The sequence below is a fragment of the Lepisma saccharinum genome, chromosome 15, assembly GCF_977018435.1.
Source record: "Lepisma saccharinum chromosome 15, izLepSacc3.1, whole genome shotgun sequence".
Lineage (NCBI taxonomy): Eukaryota > Metazoa > Arthropoda > Insecta > Zygentoma > Lepismatidae > Lepisma > Lepisma saccharinum.
In genome coordinates, this window is record NC_139243.1 from 10,027,834 (window position 1) to 10,050,340 (window position 22,507).

At 39.5% G+C, this 22,507-nt stretch overlaps 1 protein-coding gene across 1 annotated transcript in view; it reads left to right on the top strand.

Annotated features, from left to right (window-relative positions):
- Window positions 1–22,507, top strand: part of LOC145999576 (fatty acid synthase-like) — a 99,625-nt gene that overhangs the window by 55,231 nt on the left and 21,887 nt on the right. The window contains exons 14-22 of the mRNA XM_083136600.1: window positions 401–670; window positions 8,673–8,872; window positions 9,690–9,929; window positions 12,266–12,389; window positions 13,490–13,666; window positions 15,200–15,379; window positions 16,326–16,524; window positions 19,596–19,782; window positions 21,098–21,243. Of these exons, the coding sequence (XP_082992726.1) occupies window positions 401–670; window positions 8,673–8,872; window positions 9,690–9,929; window positions 12,266–12,389; window positions 13,490–13,666; window positions 15,200–15,379; window positions 16,326–16,524; window positions 19,596–19,782; window positions 21,098–21,243 (1,723 nt within the window). The remainder of the gene's footprint in view (window positions 1–400; window positions 671–8,672; window positions 8,873–9,689; window positions 9,930–12,265; window positions 12,390–13,489; window positions 13,667–15,199; window positions 15,380–16,325; window positions 16,525–19,595; window positions 19,783–21,097; window positions 21,244–22,507) is intronic.

Below are 22,507 nucleotides of genomic sequence, written 5' to 3' on the forward strand. Positions count from 1 at the left end.
TAGATCACCATAGGTTGGGTCAGGTGTGTAAAGGTTAATAACAAAGTTGAATGACTATGCATTTCAGTATACAAACTGTATGAAATATAAAAGAAATTATAGAGAACAGTTGTGATGGATATTCACTCATCTGGTGCATCGAGTACAAGAGCCTCCCCATAATAATAATAAAAATTTGGAATTAAATTTGTTACTGTTGTATAATGTCAATCATAAACATGATAACAATAATTATTATTCAAGTTTTGTCAATGGCCTGACGCCCATGTCTACAACCTCAAAGAAAATTCATACAAAAGTCAGTAATTCCAATAATATTTGAAATTAAAGTTTGCTTTGAATTGCTTACGGTAGTAGGCGTATAAGTTACCCAGAGTCACACAAGTTATTTTCATTTCAGGCTGATTTAACAGTTGTAAGTGACAATATCTTAGATGTTCCAAGCTCAGGCCAGGAAATAAAGTTTAAGCTGGTGAAGGAGGATGGAAACCAAGAGAGCCATTTGCTAGTTGTGTCAGATGTGGAGTGTCTGGAGAAACCAAAACCAGGGCTGTTCCTACTGGCCAAAGTAGGCAGCAATGCAGACGAAACCAAGATGGCGACCAGGTTGAACATGCTGCTACTCTGTAGCTTCACAGATGAAGGAAGCAAGTTAATACTGCTGAAGGAGGTGAGAGGAATATTTTCCTATTCTGTACTAGAAGCTACTTATTTTAAATAACAATTTTCTTTGTTATTTCCAGCGAATTGAGGGGATGTGCATATCTGATTTCGCCGGCAAGCAGAGTGATACCAACCGCTATACGGGAACACGTTCGACTGGCACAATGCCCAAATTAAAGCATTGCAGGAAGAGACGTCAACTTCTCTCACATCTTTTCATGATTGTTTTTAAGCATTACGGGGACCTGATGCGGGTGGACGCGTTCCCAAATAAAGGCAAATGTAATGCTATCACCGATGCATTGCACTGTGCCACGAAAAGGATCATGGTGATATTGTAAGCACCACTCTCCAGCCACATTTATCTCTCACCCATACAAGTATTCATTGTTAATGGTTGGGTGAGCCCCAGAGCCGATTCATGCACGTAAAATCATGTACACCAGGAATCGAACCCGCGTTTCCCGTGTGACGTCCTACTGCTAAGACCGGCCTAATAGTCTTTATGCACTGTAAGGCTAATCGGGACTGGACCTACAGTTTAAAGTGGGATCCGAACCACTTGTGCCTCCACCGGGTATCGAACCCGGGACCCCTTGATTGCAAGGCAACGACGCTACCACTGCGCCATCGGGGAGGACCTGAATGATACTGGTGTATCATAGACTGTACATACAAAATCCAAATTTGAATACTTGTATGATTATGCTTTTCATAACAATATGTCATAAAAGTCAATGAAAGATTTTGAAATAATAATAATATTAATAAAGTGTAATTCTTTTGCAAGTTATTAAAACTGCAGTCTATTTAAACAGGTACATACAACTGTATTTATAGCCTCAGGATCGTAATTTGAGTCAACGTTTGAGATGTAAGTACGTATCTGATAATTTCAAATAGCATTCACTTTAACATTTGTGCAGGAGATTGGTTCTATGAAGGGATATGGATTTGTTATAAATGGTACTTGTTCTAACTTCTTATGACTGGCGTGTCCGGTAATTCCCAAAGAGAGTTTTATGACCATAAAAAATTGGGGACAATGACTTCTTTCTGTGAAGAAGAAAGTTTCTTTCTATGTTCGTGACGTTCTTTTCATTAGGAATGTATGGTGTTATCGCTTCACCAACATTCCTCCCTGAGCACGCCACTGATAGAGATAAAAATAATTCAAACCGTGCATAAATATGGATGACCTAATCCGGATCCTAATTTTCTGTTCCGGATCCGAGTACCCGATTTTCAGTTCAAGATCCGAAGACCTGATTTTGAGTTCAGGATCCGAATACCCTCCAGTTCGAAACCTGAAGACTCGATTTTCAGCTCTGTATCGGGGAAGCATAATTTACTACTAAACATGGATTCACCAACCGGCGAGAAAACAGCCAATCAAAGCAGTCGAAATTGTGCGGTCTGGGTTCACACCAGTGATGTGCGTCTACGCGTAAACAATGATAGTCTACATTCTACACGTAGACTATTTTATACACGTAGATGACGTAATCTATGTAAACAACATGGCGAAAGGTGATAACTTAGCAAAGGGCGCGTGGAATAAAAAGAAAATTATACTGCGTATCAGTTGCTGATGTGTGAGAAGAACTTTTCATACTCTTTCTTCCAAATTCGAACAATTTCTCACCTAGAAAGAAACCAAATATATGCAATATTCTAGTGTTTTATGGGGAAAAGACCACTCTTGGCTCACGACTGCCATCTGTTGTTGTTTTTTGCATACTATTATCTTCTTCCATAGTTGATACTAGAAGAGACGAGAAATTTTGTTGTAAATAGGATTCTTTTCATTTCGTTAGGAACCAATATAGTTGAAAATGTCACTTTCCTTTCATGAAAGCCTTGAAAATTAATTTTAATGCACTTTAAATTGTCTACGTAGTCTATGTAAACTACAACCCAATGTAATCTACGCGTAGATTACGTGTAGACAACGCATGTAGACATAAACGTATAGTCTACGGCACATCACTGGTTCACACCCACTAGGAAAACAACTGAAGAGATGCTTCGTAGCATGTCACATGCTTAACAAATGAAAATCACTACGCGTGAACGTATGTGAATGAAGGAAAGTATTTCTGTAGTTACGTGAATCTATTACTATTATTACGATTATTAATAATACTTATCCTCATAGTAGCGATTAGACTAAATAGAAAGAAAATTACATAAAATCATTAAAACGGAATGTGACTTTTCGGTACTTAGACTGTAGTCAAGGAGTTTCTCAAGAGATGGCAGTACCACGTTGTTGCACCATTTTGCTTGGTATTGAAAGTTATGCTAAAATGTAAGTTAGACACAAAGTTAAGTATATATTGAAGATATATGTAATATGATGTACTATGTAGTAATGCTGACCATTAGAGCCATATTTACGAAATAATTGTCTGAATCTTGAAGCTCTCGCAATCGTTTCATTTTGTTCAGAATTGAAGTGCGACCTATACTCTGTTTCCTTGCATCATGGCATCCGGGGAGGCCCAATCCCCGAGAATCAAGGTGGAAACCTAACGGTGACAACTGAAGCCCTGATTGTGCATCGCGAACTGTGCTGCAATCCACGTTTACAGCACTTTGTATTCTGCTTAACTGGAAGCGAACTGTGCTGCAATCCACGTTTGCAGCACCTTGTACTTTGCTTATTTTGTAACACCTGAAATAACTCTGTCTCCTAATTGTTTCGTCTTCGAAAAGGATTACTAGGTTGCCTCCCTTCGCTCACCATGCATAAAGGGCTCCCCCAACAAGTTGGGGGTGCAAACTCTCGAGACAGGATAATCCAAAAACAAGACCGAGGCAACTCAAGAAGCACTTCAGCCGATTCAAAAACACCCAGGGATCGCTCTCGATCTCCTCTTCAACTACCAAAGAAACAAAAATATCAAGAACAAACACGCAATCCAAAGTTAAATCCCAGAGATACCACACAAATTGATGATCGAACTGAAGAAAATTCCACTGTCTACAACTTCCTACTACAAAATTACGACCCCAAGTACAGAACTCCTAAGTTGCTCCTTCAACAGTTACAAAAATACCTCCCCCGAGCACAAGTAGAACAAATTATATTCACCAGAAATGGCATCATTATCAAATCCAGAGATCCGCAATTTCTATCCACTTTGAGAAACAAAGTTTAGTTCGAAATTTTTGGACCACAGGCTGCTCTATCCCAACTGACACCCAAAACCGCCAAACAATCACCACCCCCAAACAAACCACCTCATATGTCAGTCGTTATTAAAGGCGTAGATCCAGAACTCGCTGACCAAGAAGTATTAGAAGAACTACGGTTAGAAGGGCATGAAGTTATAAAATGCGTTCGAATCCAAAACAACAACGAATATATATCGCCAACGACATAGGGTTGAACCATCGCATTCAAGGGCACCTCTTCCGTTACGATGCGAACGCTGCCAGAAATACAACGTCCACACTACGGCAAATTGCCCCGAAACACCTATCTGTGGCTATTGTTCTGGCCAACACACAACTAAAGAGTGCACAAATCTGAATGCACCACCCAAATGTAACACGTGCAAACAGGCTCATCCCTCATATAGTTACCGTTGTGCTGCACGCCCAAACCCCGAAGCCTCACGCCCTGACCTAACTGTACCATTAAGAACTATGGACTCTACAACTCCACCACAGAACTCTCTGAAACAACCAGTGACTGTTGAAGATCTACTTAGATTTCAAACATTAACCCTACAAAATATCCACCCATTTCTACGCCAACATATATTACAACAGATAGTACAGACAGCTAAGACTCTCTTTCGTGTCCATCTGTTCGCTACATATTCTGGTCCACATGTACATTTTCAAATTGTACCACTGGAAACTGAAGTTTAGACACCTAACTGTTATTTATATAATTATGGCGGGCTATATGCAATATAATTTTCTATTTATGAACATCCGTTCTCTACCGAAATATAAAGCTATATTCCAGGAACTTCTCCTGGAAGAAGACATTCATTTCTTTGCACTGAATGAAACCCGTATCCCCAAAGCCACACCCCTCTACATACCCAGGTATTCCTTGCTACATACACCTGGTCCTACAACGGCGCAACGATTATGTGGTGGAGTAGCCCTAGGGATCAAACCAAAATTTCCCTATAGAACAAATATATTACCACCTCAATTTCCATACCAAGAATATTCTATTGCCACACTTTATCTCAAAAGTATAAATGTGACATTGGCTACTGTATATATACGACCCACTAGCCCTCTACCTACGGACTTCTTTCTTTATATCGCTACTACATACCGTCACTACTTCATACTAGCTGATATTAATATACATAGTCGAACAAATGCAGAACGAACAGATTTCCACACTACCATCGATAATAATACTACAGGTATATTTCAAGATTTACCATCTGCAACTCGTCCAGAGAGTAACACAACCCCCGATGTAGTTTTTGTATCACCTTCCTTAGCTGACAAAATTAACATAGAAGTCCTAGCACCGATAGGAAGTGATCATGCACCAATTAAAATAAATCTACCAGTGCACCACTATACTCAACACAAACAGGTTCCTCCAAAACGGATCTATGATTATAACAGAGCAAATTGGGAAGGTTATCGAGAAGATCTCTCCACTGTCTTTCAAAATCTCACCCCTCCAACGAACTCTAACGAACTAGATAAGGCTGTAGAAAACATCACGTCAGAAGTCAAACAAGCAGCAAGTACACATATACCACAGATAACTGTGAATAGTTTTAAACCTAAACTACCACCTAAATACCTTCATCTAGTAACTGCATCACGTCGTGCCTATCGGGAATACGTACACACAAGGAATCCTGAATGTCTGCGAGTTCACCGTCAATGGATAAGAACTGTCCATAACTACATAAAGGCACACAAACGACGTCAGTGGATCGACACTTGCAATCACCTTGATGCTGAAAGCCATCCTAGCAAATTCTGGAAACGATTTCATATGCTTACAGGAAAACATACAAGTACTACGTACCCTCTTCTCTCACAACAACAAGCTCTTACAAATGATTACGAAAAGGCAAATGAATTTGCACAGATTCTCCAAGACACATTTACTCCTCCGCTTCCGCTTGCTCCTAATAGCAGATTAGAAGCTCAAATAACAAGGAAGGTACATCCTGAAAATAGACAACTGCAACCCAGTTCTCATCATGCTATCAACGCAAATCACCCTCTTACTACTTTAATTACCACAGATGATATAACAAACGCAGTCCGCAATAAAAGAAACACTGCCCCAGGGTTTGATTCCATCACATATGTTTTGATAAAGAAAGCTCCACTAGCAATGTTGTCATTTCTCGCCTTGATATACAACTTAATCCTTCGCACTGGATATTACCCTGTCGAATGGAAAGTGTCGAAGGTACTCATGTTTCCGAAACCTGATAAAGATCGTACAGATCCAAAATGCTATAGACCTATACAACTAACATCAACACTCAGTAAAATCCTTGAAAAAATTTTAGTCCGCCGATTACACTCTCACTTATTGTCAAATAATTTTCTCCCGATACACCAAGCCGGATTTAGGCCACACTTTAGCGTCTTGGATAACTTACTAAGACTCTCAAATCGAATCTACAACCAGTACAATACATCTAAACCCTCTTGTTTAATACTATTCGATCTTGAAAAGGCATTCGATAAAGTGTGGCACACCGGCCTCATATATAAACTGCATAAGTTTCGCCTTCCTTTCTGTTACATTCGATTAATTTTCAACTTTCTTACCAACCGAATGGCATATGTAAAAATAAATAACAATCTGTCTCACCCTATCTTCTTGAACGCCGGAGTACCGCAAGGATCGGTATTATCTCCATTGCTCTACTTACTTTATGTCGCAGATATGCCAACATTCTCTCAGGTGTCAACATACCAATACGCTGATGATACAGCTCTACTGGCTTGTGGTTCTACAATTCAAGCAATAAATCGCATTATGCAACCAGCTATTAATGTATTTCAACGATGGTGCGACACTTGGAGACTCACCATCAATAGCGCAAAAACTCAAGCCATAATATTTCTTCCTACCGGATGTCGCTCACGGATACAAAGAAATCCAAGTATGTTAGATCTTAAGATCCGTGGCACCCGCATAATTCCTACCAACAGCGTTAAATATCTTGGTGTCATATTTGACACAAAACTAACATGGACACCACACCTGCAGAACATCAAAAAGAAAGCCAAAAACAGACTACAGCTGATGAAGAGACTTGTCGGCACGAATTGGGGACTTCGAGCAAACATCCTCCTAAATACCTATCTGGTCTTTCTTCGGCCCGTACTTACGTATGGACACACAGCATGGCTCTCAGCAGAGGACTCGTTCTATGAACGACTACAAATCATAGAGAGACATGCATGCCGACTGGCATACAGAATCAAACTACCAAGTCCAACTCGACTCTTATACACACGAATAAGTTTTCCACATATAACACTTCACCTAGAGGCATTGCGAAAAGAATATATAAATAACAGGATGAACAAAGAACACCCGCCGTTGGTTCACACAATCCGTGAAGATGCAATACACGACTGTTACCCGTACAGATTGCATACTCCATTACAACATCTTTTAACTCTGTATACTCTGACCATCGGGCCCAGACATCCTGATTATGAACTATACACCATTCATCATCCACCACAATTACGACCACATTTATACCCTTCATATTGCAACTAATAATCAAACTACAAGAAAGGGTATTTATTTACTAATATAAGAATGAAAGTAGGGTGTTATATAATATAGCAATGAAAATCCAAGATCATTTCAAGACTAGGTTAGTGCTCATTTCATAATCCCAAAAATAGAAAAAGTGCACTTAGCCTATCCATTATTATTGTTATATATTTAATAAGTATCTAGCACGTACCGAAGAGAGGGACATAACCCTCTACACGGATGAACGGAAAAAAAAAATGTTTCCTTGCGCTCAGAATCACATATTGGCACATGATGATATGCGTAATGATTTTTTTGTGATTTGACACATGCTATTAAGGTGAACTTGGCATTAATATGATATCAACTGAACTGAGCGCAATGAAATAATAGAACAGCATACTAGCAAAACCCATTACTAATATACCGGGAAGCATAATTTGCTTACACAAATTTTGCATCTTCATCACACTTCTTAGCTGTCCTGGCTATCCACGATGTGTTCGTATTCCTTTCAAACATAGACAACCAATTATGAAAATCGACTTCGGAAAGTAAGTTCAATCTAACTTCACTCGAAAACTTCTCTTGAAAATGTATTCTTGAACTGACAGGGAAAATATTCTTCACAGTCTATGATGAAAATATCCAAGGAGACGACCTGCAATAGCTAAACCAAGGATTACCTATTATCTCGACTCTGATTTGCTGTTTTCTCGCCAGTTGGTGAATCAATGTCTAGAAGCAAATTATGCATCCGGGAAACCGAATATGAGCTCCGGATCTAAGCCCCGCGACAGGTTAAGTTTGCAGCAACTTTTCACATATATAAACCCAAAAGTACGCGCAGAATATAGTTCCGCTTGCAATACTGCCGATTTTCTCACTGTCTGTGATATGAACAGCTCGGCGGTTAAGGCAAGACTGGCGCAGGAGATGGTGAGCGCTTTTCTAGCGTGGATTAATACATAACATCTGCTGCAAAGTTAACCTGTCGCGGGACTTAGGTAACCGATTTGCAATTCTGGATCCAGATTGGAAGCAAGTAAGTAGATCGGTCCTAGTAAAAAAAAAAAAATAACAAAAAAAAAAAACAGAAAGTGAGCGCTATTGTCGAATAGTTCTCACTATACTCGTACGTTCCCTTTTTCTTGAGGGTTTGATGGTAGAGCAACTACCTCTGAATCTCACCGAGCAGTAATACACTATGGAACTTAATCGGATGGAGAACGAACCTAAGTGAGGATCTACACAAGTTATTTTTCCTCTTCAGGCTCCAACTTTGCCCACACCGTCCATAATACAACTGACAAGTTGTGGTGAATTCTCTTGGCTGAGTGAACTCCGTCAGCAGATGAAGATGAGCAGCGACAGCCAGAAAAGAATCTTGCTGGTGGCGGAAAACGACCAACTGAGCGGCATCGTTGGCCTGGTCAATTGTTTGCGACAAGAACCGGGAGGGCAGAACATTAGGTAAAGTTACAGGTTTGGGACGAAAACTACTACCTCAAAGAGAAGATAAAAATGTGGAGAGGAAAAGATGGGACTCCTGTGTATGTAATGGATATTCTTACTAAGAGAAACTTTCGAATGGAAATTCACTCTTTTGATTTTAGCAATTTTTGAGGGAATCACAAGATTTACAATACTGTATAGGTCTTAAGGTGGGAAGTATACCAAATATTAAACTATTTTAAATAAATATTCAGAAGCATTTGTTCCTTGATTTCAAATTTCTAACTTTTGAGAATAACTCTGTTTCTTATTTTCGACCGCTTTTGCCTCGTAAATATTAGCAACTTATTTTTTTTATATTTCATGCCCCACGGCGGAGTGGTTAGCACATTGGTTCGAATCCCGGCCTGGGCATGTGTGTTCTTTGTGAGTTTTTTTGAAATACTAATAATAAAGAAATAAAGAGGAAAAGTACGACGGGGGAACCAAAATTCAACGGATATGACGTCCTGGTGTAAATTTCAGGAAACAGGACAACAAGCGCATACCTCCGAATGTAGCTATGCGGGTGGAGGCTGGCCTACTTTAGGGGGTTCCCCCTCTTAATTCTGTTTTACCTTCTATATGAGTGTCCCTTTATCAATTCCATCGTATCATTACTCATCCTCATGTTCGCGATTAGCAAAAAGTGGCAGAAAATAAGTTATTGGTTTCATGTTAGTTATTTAAGCATTAAGATATTTGGCCTGGTGATAGTTCAAACATTTCGTAGTGATCATTTACATCAAGGAAACAATTGGGAAGTGGATTAACAAGGAATCTAATTTGTTCACAGGTGCGTGTTCCTGCGAGAGAAGAATTTTCCTGCGTTCAGCACAGCTCACTCGAGTTTCAAAGACCAGCTGGCCAAGGATCTGGTCATGAACGTGTACCAGGACGGTGCATGGGGTAGCTTCCGACACACGAAGCTAGACCTGCCTGCTTTGGTTCCTGTGGAACATGCCTACATTAACACGCTGAGCCGTGGTGATTTGTCTGCCCTTAGTTTCATCCAAGGTCCTCTGTCTATGCGCAGGTAAGGCTTATTTACTTCTTTGACATCAACAAGAAATGTTGAGCCAGTGGTAGAGATGCCACAGCTTGCTAACTAAAGGTATATAGGACAATTTCAAATAGATATATTTTTTTTTATTTGTAGAGGCTGAACATTTTTGTTCCTTTAAAGTATGGCGCACATATACGTATATTTTTCAAACTAAATAAAGAACTAAACAAAACATTTAGTAGATACCAGAGCCATAAAAGCAAGTATACAGGGTGGCGGACGAACAGTTGACACATTTGAAATCTAAATTTTTTTAAAAAATAAACTGTGGTCGGAGTTGAACAATACACAAGCGCATTCAGTAGTCCTTGGAAATACCGGTAGGCGGCCTATCGCTGGGCGCGCTGGGCATGGTCTAGTAAAGACATTCATTTGCCGCCAGTCAGTGCAGCGCGCCCAAACAGCCCTGTTGTATGCAGAAACGAAGAGCGTTGCAAGTACGCAACGAAAATTTCGAGCTCATTTCAAAACACGATGGACTCCAGCAAGAAACACTATTCTTCGTTGTACTGTACGTTCGAGGAAGAAGCCATCGTGAAAGAAGAAAGACGACCTCGCCTTGCTCCAGTTCGGACCCCTGAAAACTAGGCTGTTCGAGTTGCCATGACACGCAGGCTTCACACCTCACCTCACACCACCTACCCCTCACACCGCTAATGTTTTGTTGTACTTTTTGAACACAGTTTTTGGTGGTAGAGGAATTTCCAATCAATATCCGGATCGACACAATGGAGATTTCTTCTGGCCGCCTTCAAGCCCTGTGACTTTTTTCTGTGGGGGTTTTTAAAGGAAAAACTCTTCCCGTTAAAGCCAGAAAACATTATGGAAATGCAAGGTCTGATAGTTCAGTTGTGTGGTGATATTCACGAAGACATGTGCCGTAGAGTGGTAAGAAATATGCGCACCCGCCTTGAAGAGCTTGTTCGGCCAAACGGGGGCCATACTGAACATGTTATACAGTGAGAAAACTTTCCACGGACAGACTATTCTGTATGTCATAATATGCACATGTAATATTTAAAAATAAATTTACAATCTAAGTTTCAAATGTGTCAACTATTCATGCGCCAACCTGTATGATTATGATCATATTCTCTCAGGCTATCGACCAGGTGAGTTCTGGAAAGGCATCTGAGCTTTCGAGAGCTAGCGTCACTCTCAGCTTCTCCCCTGAAGATGAGAGTGGCGTTAGCTCTCGAAAGCTCGGAATCCTTTCCAGAACTCACCTGGTCAATAGCCTGAGAGAATCTGTTCATCATTCATTGCCAGGAAAACTTCAAGGCTTACAACTTTATGATTTTTAAAATATCTCATTGGTAGTCTATTGAAAGATTAAAATGTGTTTTAATTCAATGAATTCGTCTGTTGGGCAGGAGAGACGGGAAATCTTCTGCAACATTAGCGTTCACACTATCTAACCTACAGTGTTTTCGGTACCAGTTTCATAGATCGGAGACACATTAAAATCGCATATTTTGTGTTTTGCATGGTTCGTACTTACCAATTGTGTATTGCGGAACATAGTTCAAGGTGCCATTATGCTTTTTACACGAAAACAAACACAATTTTTCACATAGAGAGTAGTTTCTGTTATTCCCTTTTTCGCTTACGTAACACACAATATGGCGGGCACAGGTTGACTACCGTTGTGGTATGCAGTGTTCCCAACCTTCTTCACCGAAAAATACCTACTAACGTGTTCGTCACCGGTGGAAATTGTACATTATGCACGGATAGCTGACGGATAGCCCCACGAACGGATATCCCCATACACGGATAGCCCCACAAACCATTCACGGATAGCCCCACGAATCATTTTCGAATAAGGTTAGGTTAGGTTTGGTTACGTTAGGCAAATTTCGACAGAGATCTTTGTCCCAATAACCTCAAGGATTGGGGAAATGTTTTCAGGTCGTCTCTTTTTCTCTCTTTTTCTATGTTTTTCGTCTGTTTCTCTATTTGTTCATTTCAATCTTTCTCTTTCTTTCTTCCTGTATCTCTTATTCTACGTATATCTATCACTCTTCTTTAGTTTCTCTATCTCTCATTCTATATATCCTCCGTTTCTTTATATTTTTGCATATCATTCTCTTTACTTCTTTCTCTCTGTTTGGGTGTGTGTGAGTAAGTGTGACTTTGGTTCTAATATAAATCATGACAATTGCCAGAAATTTTTGTATGTGAGGTTAGGCCCTTGATAAAACATAATACTTATTTGAAAATAAGTCTTATAAACTAAACAAAATTAACCAATTTTATTCAGAATATGAATATTTTATGAATTTCTAATTCTTTGGATGTGCTAGGTCTGACATGGACTCAGGAAAGAAACTTTGCCAAGTGTATTTCGCCGCTCTCAACTTCCATGACGTCATGCTGGCGACTGGACGCATTCCAGAGGAAATAGTTTCGGAGGACCCAGCCGATCAGGTCAGTACTGAATACTGCTACATTAAAAAAAAATCTCGAAAGTTCTGGCCAAGTATTACGAACTTAACCCACGATTCAGTTTAAGTCTTAAAAAACTTTCTTCCTAGCCTGTGTCAATCACAATGCATTATTATTATTATTATTGTGTTGGTGAATAATTTTGAATCTTGTTGGCTGACCTGTCAAGGGTAGAGTAGTGCCGCCATACGAACCGGCCCCCAATCACAGCGCAGAACGGCTATTTTGACAGAATCCTGTTTCCCTGCGGAAGGTCTAATTGGCTGTTTGACAGCAAGTTCCTTCGTAGGTAAACACGGCAACAGAGGGTTACTGCTAGAAAGGCGGGTCCCGCGCCGGAAGGTAGGGCGATTTCACTATAATTATTGTATTGCAACCAGTCACCTTCAAAAAGTTGAATCAGTTCAAAAACTTTTTATCAGGTTATTATGCACAAAGTTTAAAAAAAATTACTATGACCAACATTACTCTGAATGGTTATAACAGTTGAATATGTTTTCCTTAGAAGAAAGAAGAAAAAATGAAAAGGATAAATTTTGTAGAGAAGATATTAAATTTCCAAGTTGACAGTGAATACTTTTTGAATAATATAGCTTATAAAATTCCCAGATATTCCCATAGGTATGTCTCAATTCTCACATGCCTAAACAAGGCAAGAGGTTTAGTAGCTGATCTTGTTGAAACCTACAATTTGAATTTATGTTGATGTATAAGATTGTAGGATCCACTGTTTTATTTTATAATTATGTATTCAATTGTTTAATTTTGTATAACATAGTGGTTGTTTAATCGTTATGATCACTTCAATAAATATGATTATTATTATTATTATTAGAACAATACACAGTTAATTGCACAATATTATATAACAATAAACAATTATTAGTATCAGAGATATAATAGATCTCGTTGAAAACTGTAACTTGAAGTATAAATATGCTAACTTGTTATGTTATGTTATTCTACAGCTTATGTATTTTATTCGTGTAACTTTGTATTTTTGTATTTGACTTAGTGCTGTATTAGGTTTCATACTGTGCTCAACACTTAAAATAAACGATTATTATTATTATTTTCTCCAGGACTGCATCCTCGGGCTAGAATTCTCTGGAAGAGATCCAGCGGGGAAGAGACTCATGGGACTGGTTTTTCCCAAGGGATTGGCGACGTCAGTCATTGCCGATCCTGTCTTCACATGGGAGGTGCCTGATGGTTGGAGCCTAGAAGATGCAGCAACGGTTCCTATCGTCTACTGCACCGTAAGTACAGGGTGTGAAGCTACGCTTTTAGAATAAGGACAAGTATATAAAAGTTCTTTTCTGTCAAAGAATGGAAATGATCTCCAAAGACAGATATAATGAGCAAGTATCGTATGTTTTCATTCATGTATTCGTGCTCTATGCTCAGGAGTAGAGCCCAGATTTTTATGTATTTTTACATATTTTACTTCAGTATATTTAACTGCATAAAATACAAAATTAGACGTATTATATTTGCAAGGCTCACTCTTTTGTGTCTTTTAGTAAAGTATTTTCATTGACTTTACATATTTGTATCAGGGATGGACGATATCGGAAATTTGATATCGCAATATATCGTCACAGACGATACGATATATTTTCCATATCGTGATATCGGTGATATATCGTCTCCACGATATATATCGCCAAATATCGTGACGACATAACGCTGACACGACATAAATCGCTAAAATATCCTGACGATATATCGCCCAACACTAATTGTATTCATTTTATATGAATTTTAAATTTTAGGACGTTCCTACTCATATTTATATATTTCTGTCATAACTTATATCAGATAAGCTTAAGACTTATAAGTACAGTAGACTCGCGATTATCCGAGCTAATTGGGACCGAGATTACCTCGGATACGGAAAAACTCGGATAATACGGAGATAATGTGCTAATAGATCGTAAATGACGAAACAACACTTAAAACTGTCTAGTAATTATTTATTACTAGTACAACATAAATGAGAATATTACTTTTTCCGCTTAGAATAGGCCTACACAGACTTAAACACCACCGTAACAATCGGATACACCGACAATGTAACGAACACGTGCAGCGCGGACAGTGACTTGACTCTGCGTTATGAAGCATGATGTTTTCCAACCACTCCCTCGGTTAACCCGGAGCCTCGGTTAATCGGGACTCAGTTAGTCGCGAGTTAACTGTACCGGTATTATCGAATATGTGACCTTGCAGTGTAGCTGAGTATGGGAGAAAATTATAAATGCATAAATCAGGAAATAAAGGAATGTAATGCGCATCTCTTACCCACGATTCCATAAAATGAGGAGTGCAGTATAATCTTTTGTGTAAAATGCGTATATGTCTGTAAAATATAAAAGATTTCAATTGCCTCTTCCTTGCGTCCATTCTGATTTGTTAAATACATTTAGGTTTAATAAAAATTTGGAAAGTGTGTAGGGTTTTGCGAAGCTACACATATAATAACTACATACTGCATCGTATTTCCCACATGTTTATGTAGTGCGTGTTTCTTAACGTAATGCTACTTGAAATCCGTTGAACTGAATTCAATTGAAGTTTGTAGTAAGTGCACTTTATGCACAGATAAGCAGATATGGACTGGACTTACAGTTTCAAATTGGGATCCGAACCTCTATCTGCGTCCACCGGGTATTGAACCCGGGACCCCTGGATTACAAGGCGACGACGATGAAATTGGTGTCCTACTCGTGCGACAAATTTATAAAATTACTTAATAAATTCAATGACAAACTTATTTGACTCTTTTGCAGGCGTATTACTCCTTGGTAATGCGCGGTAACCTACAGCAGAGCGAGTCAGTCCTCATTCATGCTGGAAGTGGAGGAGTTGGCCAGGCGGCCATTGCGATCGTGTTGCATTATGGGTGCAAAGTGTTCACCACTGTTGGGACTCCGGAGAAGAGGGCGTTCCTGTTGAAACGTTTTCCCCAGGTAAAAAAATCTGATCTAACTATAGATTATATTCTGTTTTGATATTTATAAGAGACATATTTATTTATTTTAATCTTAGCTCTATCGGAGAGAATTTCGTTTAGAGCAGGGGCTCTGTTTCAATGGTCCTGAATACTAATATCCCTCCCCTCCTCTTCTGTTTTTATCTCCCTATCTCTCCCTTTCTTCCAAAGTTCCTCTATCCTATCTTCATTGTCCCCCCTAATATAAATTAAGAGTATTTGAAAATAAAATCCTTACGAAAATATTTGGACCTAAAAGGGATGAGGAGACAGACGAGTAGAGAAGGTTACATAACTTAGAACTGCACAATTTGTATTCATGTCCAGATATTATTAGAATAATTAAATCAAGAAGACTTAGGTGGGCAAGCCATGTGGCACGAATGGGAGAGGAGAGACGAGTTTAGAGGATTCTTGCTAGAAAACCTGATGGTAAGAGACCTGTAGGAAGGCCAAGACAAAGATGGACCTAAAGGTAATTGGAAAAGATTGGATTGATCTTGCTCAGAATAGGGACAAAAGGAAGGCTTGTGTTGTTGCAGGTATAAACCTTTTGGTTTAAGAAGGCTAGAGAGTTATGCTGATGATCTAGTGGACAACGTTTAATTTTAAGGTTCATATTGCAATATATAGTTGATATAATATTTAGCACCGATTTCAAAGTACCGAAAACTTCCCCTCCTCTCTCGAAAGCCTTCCCTCCTCGCACTCAGCAAATAGATAAATAAATGTTCTTTTAGCTGAAATATCAGTGGCGTGGCATGTGCCTTTCCCCCAGATAATATTCCCACTCTGCCTTCCCACTATTTCTTTTTCTGGCTCTGTTGTGGTTAATCATGCATATTCCTGAGGTGAAATCCGAAAGGAACATATTAACTCAGCTTATAAAAATGACATTATATCGACATTCCCTTGTCGTCCAGTTAACAGAATCCAGCATCGCCAACTCCAGAGACTGCAGCTTCGAGCAGCACGTGTTGAGAGAGACAGGAGGCAGAGGGGTGGACGTGGTTCTCAACTCCTTGGCGGAGGACAAGCTGCAAGCCTCTCTCAGGTGCCTTGCAGTTCAGGGACGCTTTCTGGAGATCGGAAGATACGACCTCGCCAAGAACAACCCTTTCGGCAAGTATCATTTTGCACATTGTCACTGCTCAGGATTTTCAAGAGTTAACTCATGACCGGATTGAACAAAATGCAGAAAATGAAAGTTTCGTTTTCTCACTCCTTGATACCCTTTCAAGTGGCATCGCTTCTTCGCCATACACTTCACAAATCTCTCGAGAAGATTCTGTGGCTTTGGCACCTCGATTAAACGCAAAAAGCAGAAGGTGTCGAAAATGCTCTTTTTTGTAGACTTGACACTCCATTTTAATGACCTGAAAAGAACAAAAAGTATATCAGCATATAAAAACTAAACACACTATTTTGTAGAGCACATAATTCTCTATCGAATAACATAAAACACATTGCCAACACATTTTATTTTTCACGCAAAATTTTCACTTAAAAAAAAACGCCAGAACTTACGGGCCAATCCAAAATTACAAGCTACTGACCAATTTACTAACACTGTTATTTATTTTATTTGGTTTATTTTGCTTCGTTTTTCTGTCATTTTTGGCTAATCGTGAGGATGAGTGATGATATGATGAAGGGACACTCTCAAGCATCCATGCCCAGGCCGGGATTCGAACCCGGGACCTCTGGCATCGTGCCGCGATGTCCTAACCACTCCACCACGGGGGCCAGCATATCCAAACAAATAAACCAGGCATATGATTTCTGCAGCAATGTTTACACTTTACTTATGAAACGTTCATCTCATTTTGGCAATAAATTTCTCCCTACATCCCTTTAAACGAGAACTTACATCGCCCGAAATGGAAAATTCGGGACAAATCCCTGCTTTGCGCAACGTATTTTCCCTTTCCAATTTCTACCTCTGTCAGCAGTGGTGTGTCTTTTGCTTCACTGTTTTTATCGCTACAAAAAAGACAAGCATTCACCGACAGCTAGAAACTACCGTTGCTCGGAGAATAGGAGGTGAGATCGAACGCGTAGTTACCAGTAAACAAAAACAGCTCCAAGATCCGAAAATCATTTGTATTTTGTAACAAATTGAAACTTATTTGAAAATAATTGAAACAACTCGTTTGAACCAATTTCCAAATTCAAGTACTTAGGAGTAATACTAACAAATGAAAAGCAGGCTTAATTCAGGAAATGCATGTTACTTTTCTCTTCATAAACTTTTGTCTTCTCGTATAATATCTAAGAAAATAAAAGTTAAAATATACAAAACAGTAATATTACCTGTAAGATGAGAAACTTGGTCCCTTACATTGAAAGAAGAACATAAATTGAGAGTATTTGATAATAAGATCCTTAGGAAAATATTTGGACCTAAAAAGGATGAGGAGACAGGTGAGTGGAGAAGGATACATAATTTAGAACTACATAATTTGTATTCATGTACACATATTATTAGAATGATTAAATCAAGAAGACTTAGGTGGACAGGCCATGTAGTACAAATGGGAAAGGAAAGAGGAGTTTACAGGATTCTTGTTGGGAAACCTGATGGTAAGAGACCTGTAGGAAGGCCAAGACGAAGATGGAGGGATAACATTGAGATGGACCTAAAGAAAATTGGAAAAGATTGGATTGATCTTGCTCAGGATAGGAACAGAAGGAAGGCTTGTGTTGTTGCAGCCATGAACCTTCAAGTTTAAGAAGGCTAGAGAGTTAGTTAGTCAGTTATTTTGTAACAAATTAGCGATCACTAATCTGTTTTCTTTAGAAAACAAAATCGACTCATATTAATTGATCGACGAAAAGTATACAACTTTTCCCTAATCTATAGGACAATTACTTCAAAAGAACCTGCTTATCTCTCGAGTAGATTGTTGGTGCTTTATGACTCCCACAGCCTCGACACCAGAGTCCGCGAGAGATCTCAACTACTCATTCCCTTTCATAACTCAAATTTCTATTCAAAATCTTTAATCATTTCCGCTTCCCGTCTTTGGAGCTCATTGCCCCTCGAAATCCGGAACGTATACCTTCGGTATGTTTTTAAGACGCAAGATGAACTCTTTACTATACTCTGTCCCAGCTAACTGTGGAGGAAGGCCCGCATAGCGTCAGAGAAGCGAGGGAAATCTATTGGTGAGAGCGAAGCAGAAGACACTGATGGCGAGGCTGGTAACTTCAGTCGCTTTCCCCCACTACACGCAATTCCGTTCCTCTCACGTGTTCATTGGTGGAGCCGTCTCGCGTCACTACTTGCGCAGAGACTTGATTTCGTTTGCCTGCTCTACAGTTAGTTGGGACAGAGTATAGGCACAAATACTTATTCATCTTACGGTGAGCACAAACTGAATTCACTTGTTTGCAGAAAAGCAATGAAACTCATAAATCAATATATTTGTTCAACCTTCAAAATATTGTCAGGAATACGAGGGCGTGTGTGTCTTGTTGTTCTTGTGTATTTCTTGTATATAATTTTTTCTTTGTATTTTCATTTCTTTGTAATTCTAGTAGCTTCTATATTGATTTTTCTCTTTTCAATACTTCCCTTTATATAGCTACTAAAATGGTCTGCTAATTTCCATATACAAAAAATGTAAACATGCAGTGGCGCCAACTCATATCAGCCCGTGCTCACCCAATAAGTTGCCATGTTATTATTATAACATATTTGCTGTTGTGATTATTGATGGATTGTTTCTTGAAATCAGTGAAAAACCGATTTTTTTTTTTAAAAAAAGGAGGAAGCATGTATTGTTAGTGTGCATTAATACACATTAATACATGGAAGGTAGGATTTATATAATTTTCTATGAACTTATAACTCAAGTGTTTGGGGCCACCCAATGTTTTTGAAAAGTTGGAGCCCCTGTAAACATGGTCAAGCGGAAGAAAACGCTCCACAGTCTTATGGAAAACAAGGCGAAATAAATAATATTTAAGGGGGTTTCTGGGGGCTGTAACCCCTCCTGGGCCCAACATTTTCTTAAAAAAGTGTAGGAAGACTGACAAAGTACAGAACTTGGTTCAAGGAAAAATGAAGACATCCTCCACTTTGGTCTTATCCTTCTGTTATGAAATTCCTGAGAACTTTTACTGGTTATGAAATACTGAAATGAACAAACAGCCATTATATCGCTCATTTTTTTTATTTTTTATTGCAGGCATGGGAGTTCTTCTGAGAAACACTGCTGTTCACGGCATTCAAATGGACCACATAGACAATAAAGGTCATAATTTGCTAGCAGCTAAGCAGCTGGTAGACCTTATGAACTCGGGCATCAAGTTAGGGGTTGTGAAACCGTTGCCGAGAACGGTTTTTGAAGGAACTAACATGGAAGAAGCTTTCAGGTAAGTGCGCAATTCAAACTTTGGTATACGTGAATATCCCACGAGGCTAAGACACATTATCTCCATCAATTTCATGGAGAATAATAATAACAGAGGTTTATTTAAAGGAAAATAACATTGAAAATACCATTTTCTTTATTTGGAGGAAAACATAAATTTTGCATTTTGTGTAAACTAAACAGTGCAAATCTTGAAATTTTTTCTGTAATTTTTTTTGAAGATGAGATTGATTGGTGAATAAGTTTATGTTTAAGTCCATTTTATACACAGTAGTGCTCGACGTGCTGTGGGTGGGGGCTAGTGCTAACGAGTCCGTGTCGCTTGCGCCGAGGGTTCTTATCGGTTCATTTCCGCCGCGACATATGTCAAGACCTTCCTTGGTGGGTTTTCCCACAATCCGGGGTGTCATTACCGCCGCGCGCACGTGTGTCTATGACGTTGCCCAGCTGGAGCTGTGTTTATCTTCGATTGAAAAGGAAGGTGATTGGTAAATGAATGTAAGATGAAAGTATGTATGAGGGATCTACTCTGCGAAATTAGTATTTATGTAAAACTGAGACTTGTAAGAGACGACAAGATGGCTGAGAATATGAAAATATCAATACGTCGAAATGGACAAATGTGTTGATTGTGATCTTTCGAAGTACAGAAGCTCAGGCGATCTTCGAGGATGCCTTCGAGCATTTGCATACCTACAAGAATTCAAATAACGTTTTTACTGTTCTTGTGCAAGTGTATCGAAATATTGTGTTTATATATACACGTAGCTATTACTTACATAATGTTTGCAAAAAATAACACTGTATTTACAATGTTTCTTTGACGATTAACGATAAATGATTAATAGTTAATAGGCTGATGCTGATTTATGTATTTTGTGTTGTGGAATAAAATTGATACAAGTAATCCTGTGTAACGTCTTTTGAAATAAGTAAAGAAAAGTCATATTTGACTGACTCTCTGGATAGGTTTAACATTTCAGTGTAAACACAGCTGTGCATCGTCATAAAACATGTTTGATTTTATGTTTTAAGTCCACTTTATGCACTATGCACCATGTGGCCATAAACACACGTGCGCGCGGCGGTGATGACACTCTGGATTGTGGGAAAACCAGCCGAGGAAGGTCTTGACATATGTCACGGCAGAAATGAACTGATAAGAAGCCTCCGATACGACACGACACCCTACTAACCTTCTGTTAAGGAAATTTTCATAAAGTGTCCCCCCAACCTATCCATATATCTTAACCAAGGCTAGGGCTTGGAGAATCGAATTTATTGTGGATTCACAACAAGTCTCTCTCTCTCTGCAGATACATGGCTGCCGGGAGACATATTGGCAAAGTCGTTCTGAAGATGAGAGATGAAGAAGCAGGACCGACTGTCAAATCCAAAACTAAATACTTCGACAGCCTCCCTCGTGTTTACTTCAAGTCATCTGCCTTGTATATAATAACAGGTTTGTAATTTTAAGTTGGAGAATACGAGACTAGAGTGAACGAGTTGTATCTTTGCGGGTGAACCTTGACCACGACTGGCTGCGCAGTAGCAAAGGGAGGAGCTACCGGCTGCCTTAGCCAATGAGTGTCATTCTCCTCTAACATTGTAAGAGCTGTCGACCACTCAACAGCGAGTAGGTAGCATCTACGGACATGTATCTGCGCGAATTAGTCAAGGTCACCCGCAGAGATACAGCTCGTCAACTCTAACAAAAGGCGATTACTGATCAACTAATTCAGGGGTATAACCAGAATAAAGTTGAGTGGTATATAAGTGTGTGTGTGTGTGTGTGTACAGAGTGACTCAGGAATAACGTGCCCAGAAAAAGAAACAGGCAGAGGCGTCTCCTGAACGCATGCGGTGCATGCTACGCATGCGTCAATTGTGGGAAGAAGGACAGCTTGCTCTGCGACGACATTAATGAGCATTTCTACATTGTAATTTCTTCATATAGGAGAAGTATTTATTTTACACGAGAGCGCTCAACGCATGCGTCAATTGTGGGAAAATAATTATTACTTTCTTTCACTTCAGATCCAAGAAATGTAATATAATCTTAGTTGAGCGCTCTCGTGTAAAATAAATACTTCTCCTATATGAAGAAATTACAATGTAGAAATGCTCATTAATGTCGTCGCAGAGCAAGCTGTCCTTTTTCCCACAATTGACGCATGCGTTCAGCAGACGTCTCTGGAAACAGGAATAGGTGATGCACCACTGAACACTTTGAGTTAGGACCGGAGAAGCCAGCGTACCGAAATACGGAGCATTTCAGTGTCTATGTCCGCAACCATATGGATGTTACCTTTCCTCCTCGCTGGATTGGATGGGGAAGCTCTATTCCCTGGCCTGCGAGGTCACACGACCTGAACCAACTTAATTTTTTTCGCCTGGGGATATCTCAAATCAATAGATCGACCACAAGGAAAAAAAACCTTGGGATGAAAAGTCCCCGCGCAGCTTTCCCTTCTTCCTTCCACCTCGGGCATAAGGAAGCATGGTCCACTCTCCCCCTCCTCTACTCGCGGGAGTACCGCCCACAGGAGTCGCGGGTCTGCGCAGGTTGTTTTGCTCGTGGTTCCACTATATCCCAGTTAACACGGACATGGAATTACTTGCCAGTTTTGTCGCCACCTGTGATTTGATTTGCAACATGCCCTGGGTATTTGAAGGGGTGCTGTAGTCCGTCGAATCATGGTTACATTGAGGTTGAGGGCATTGAA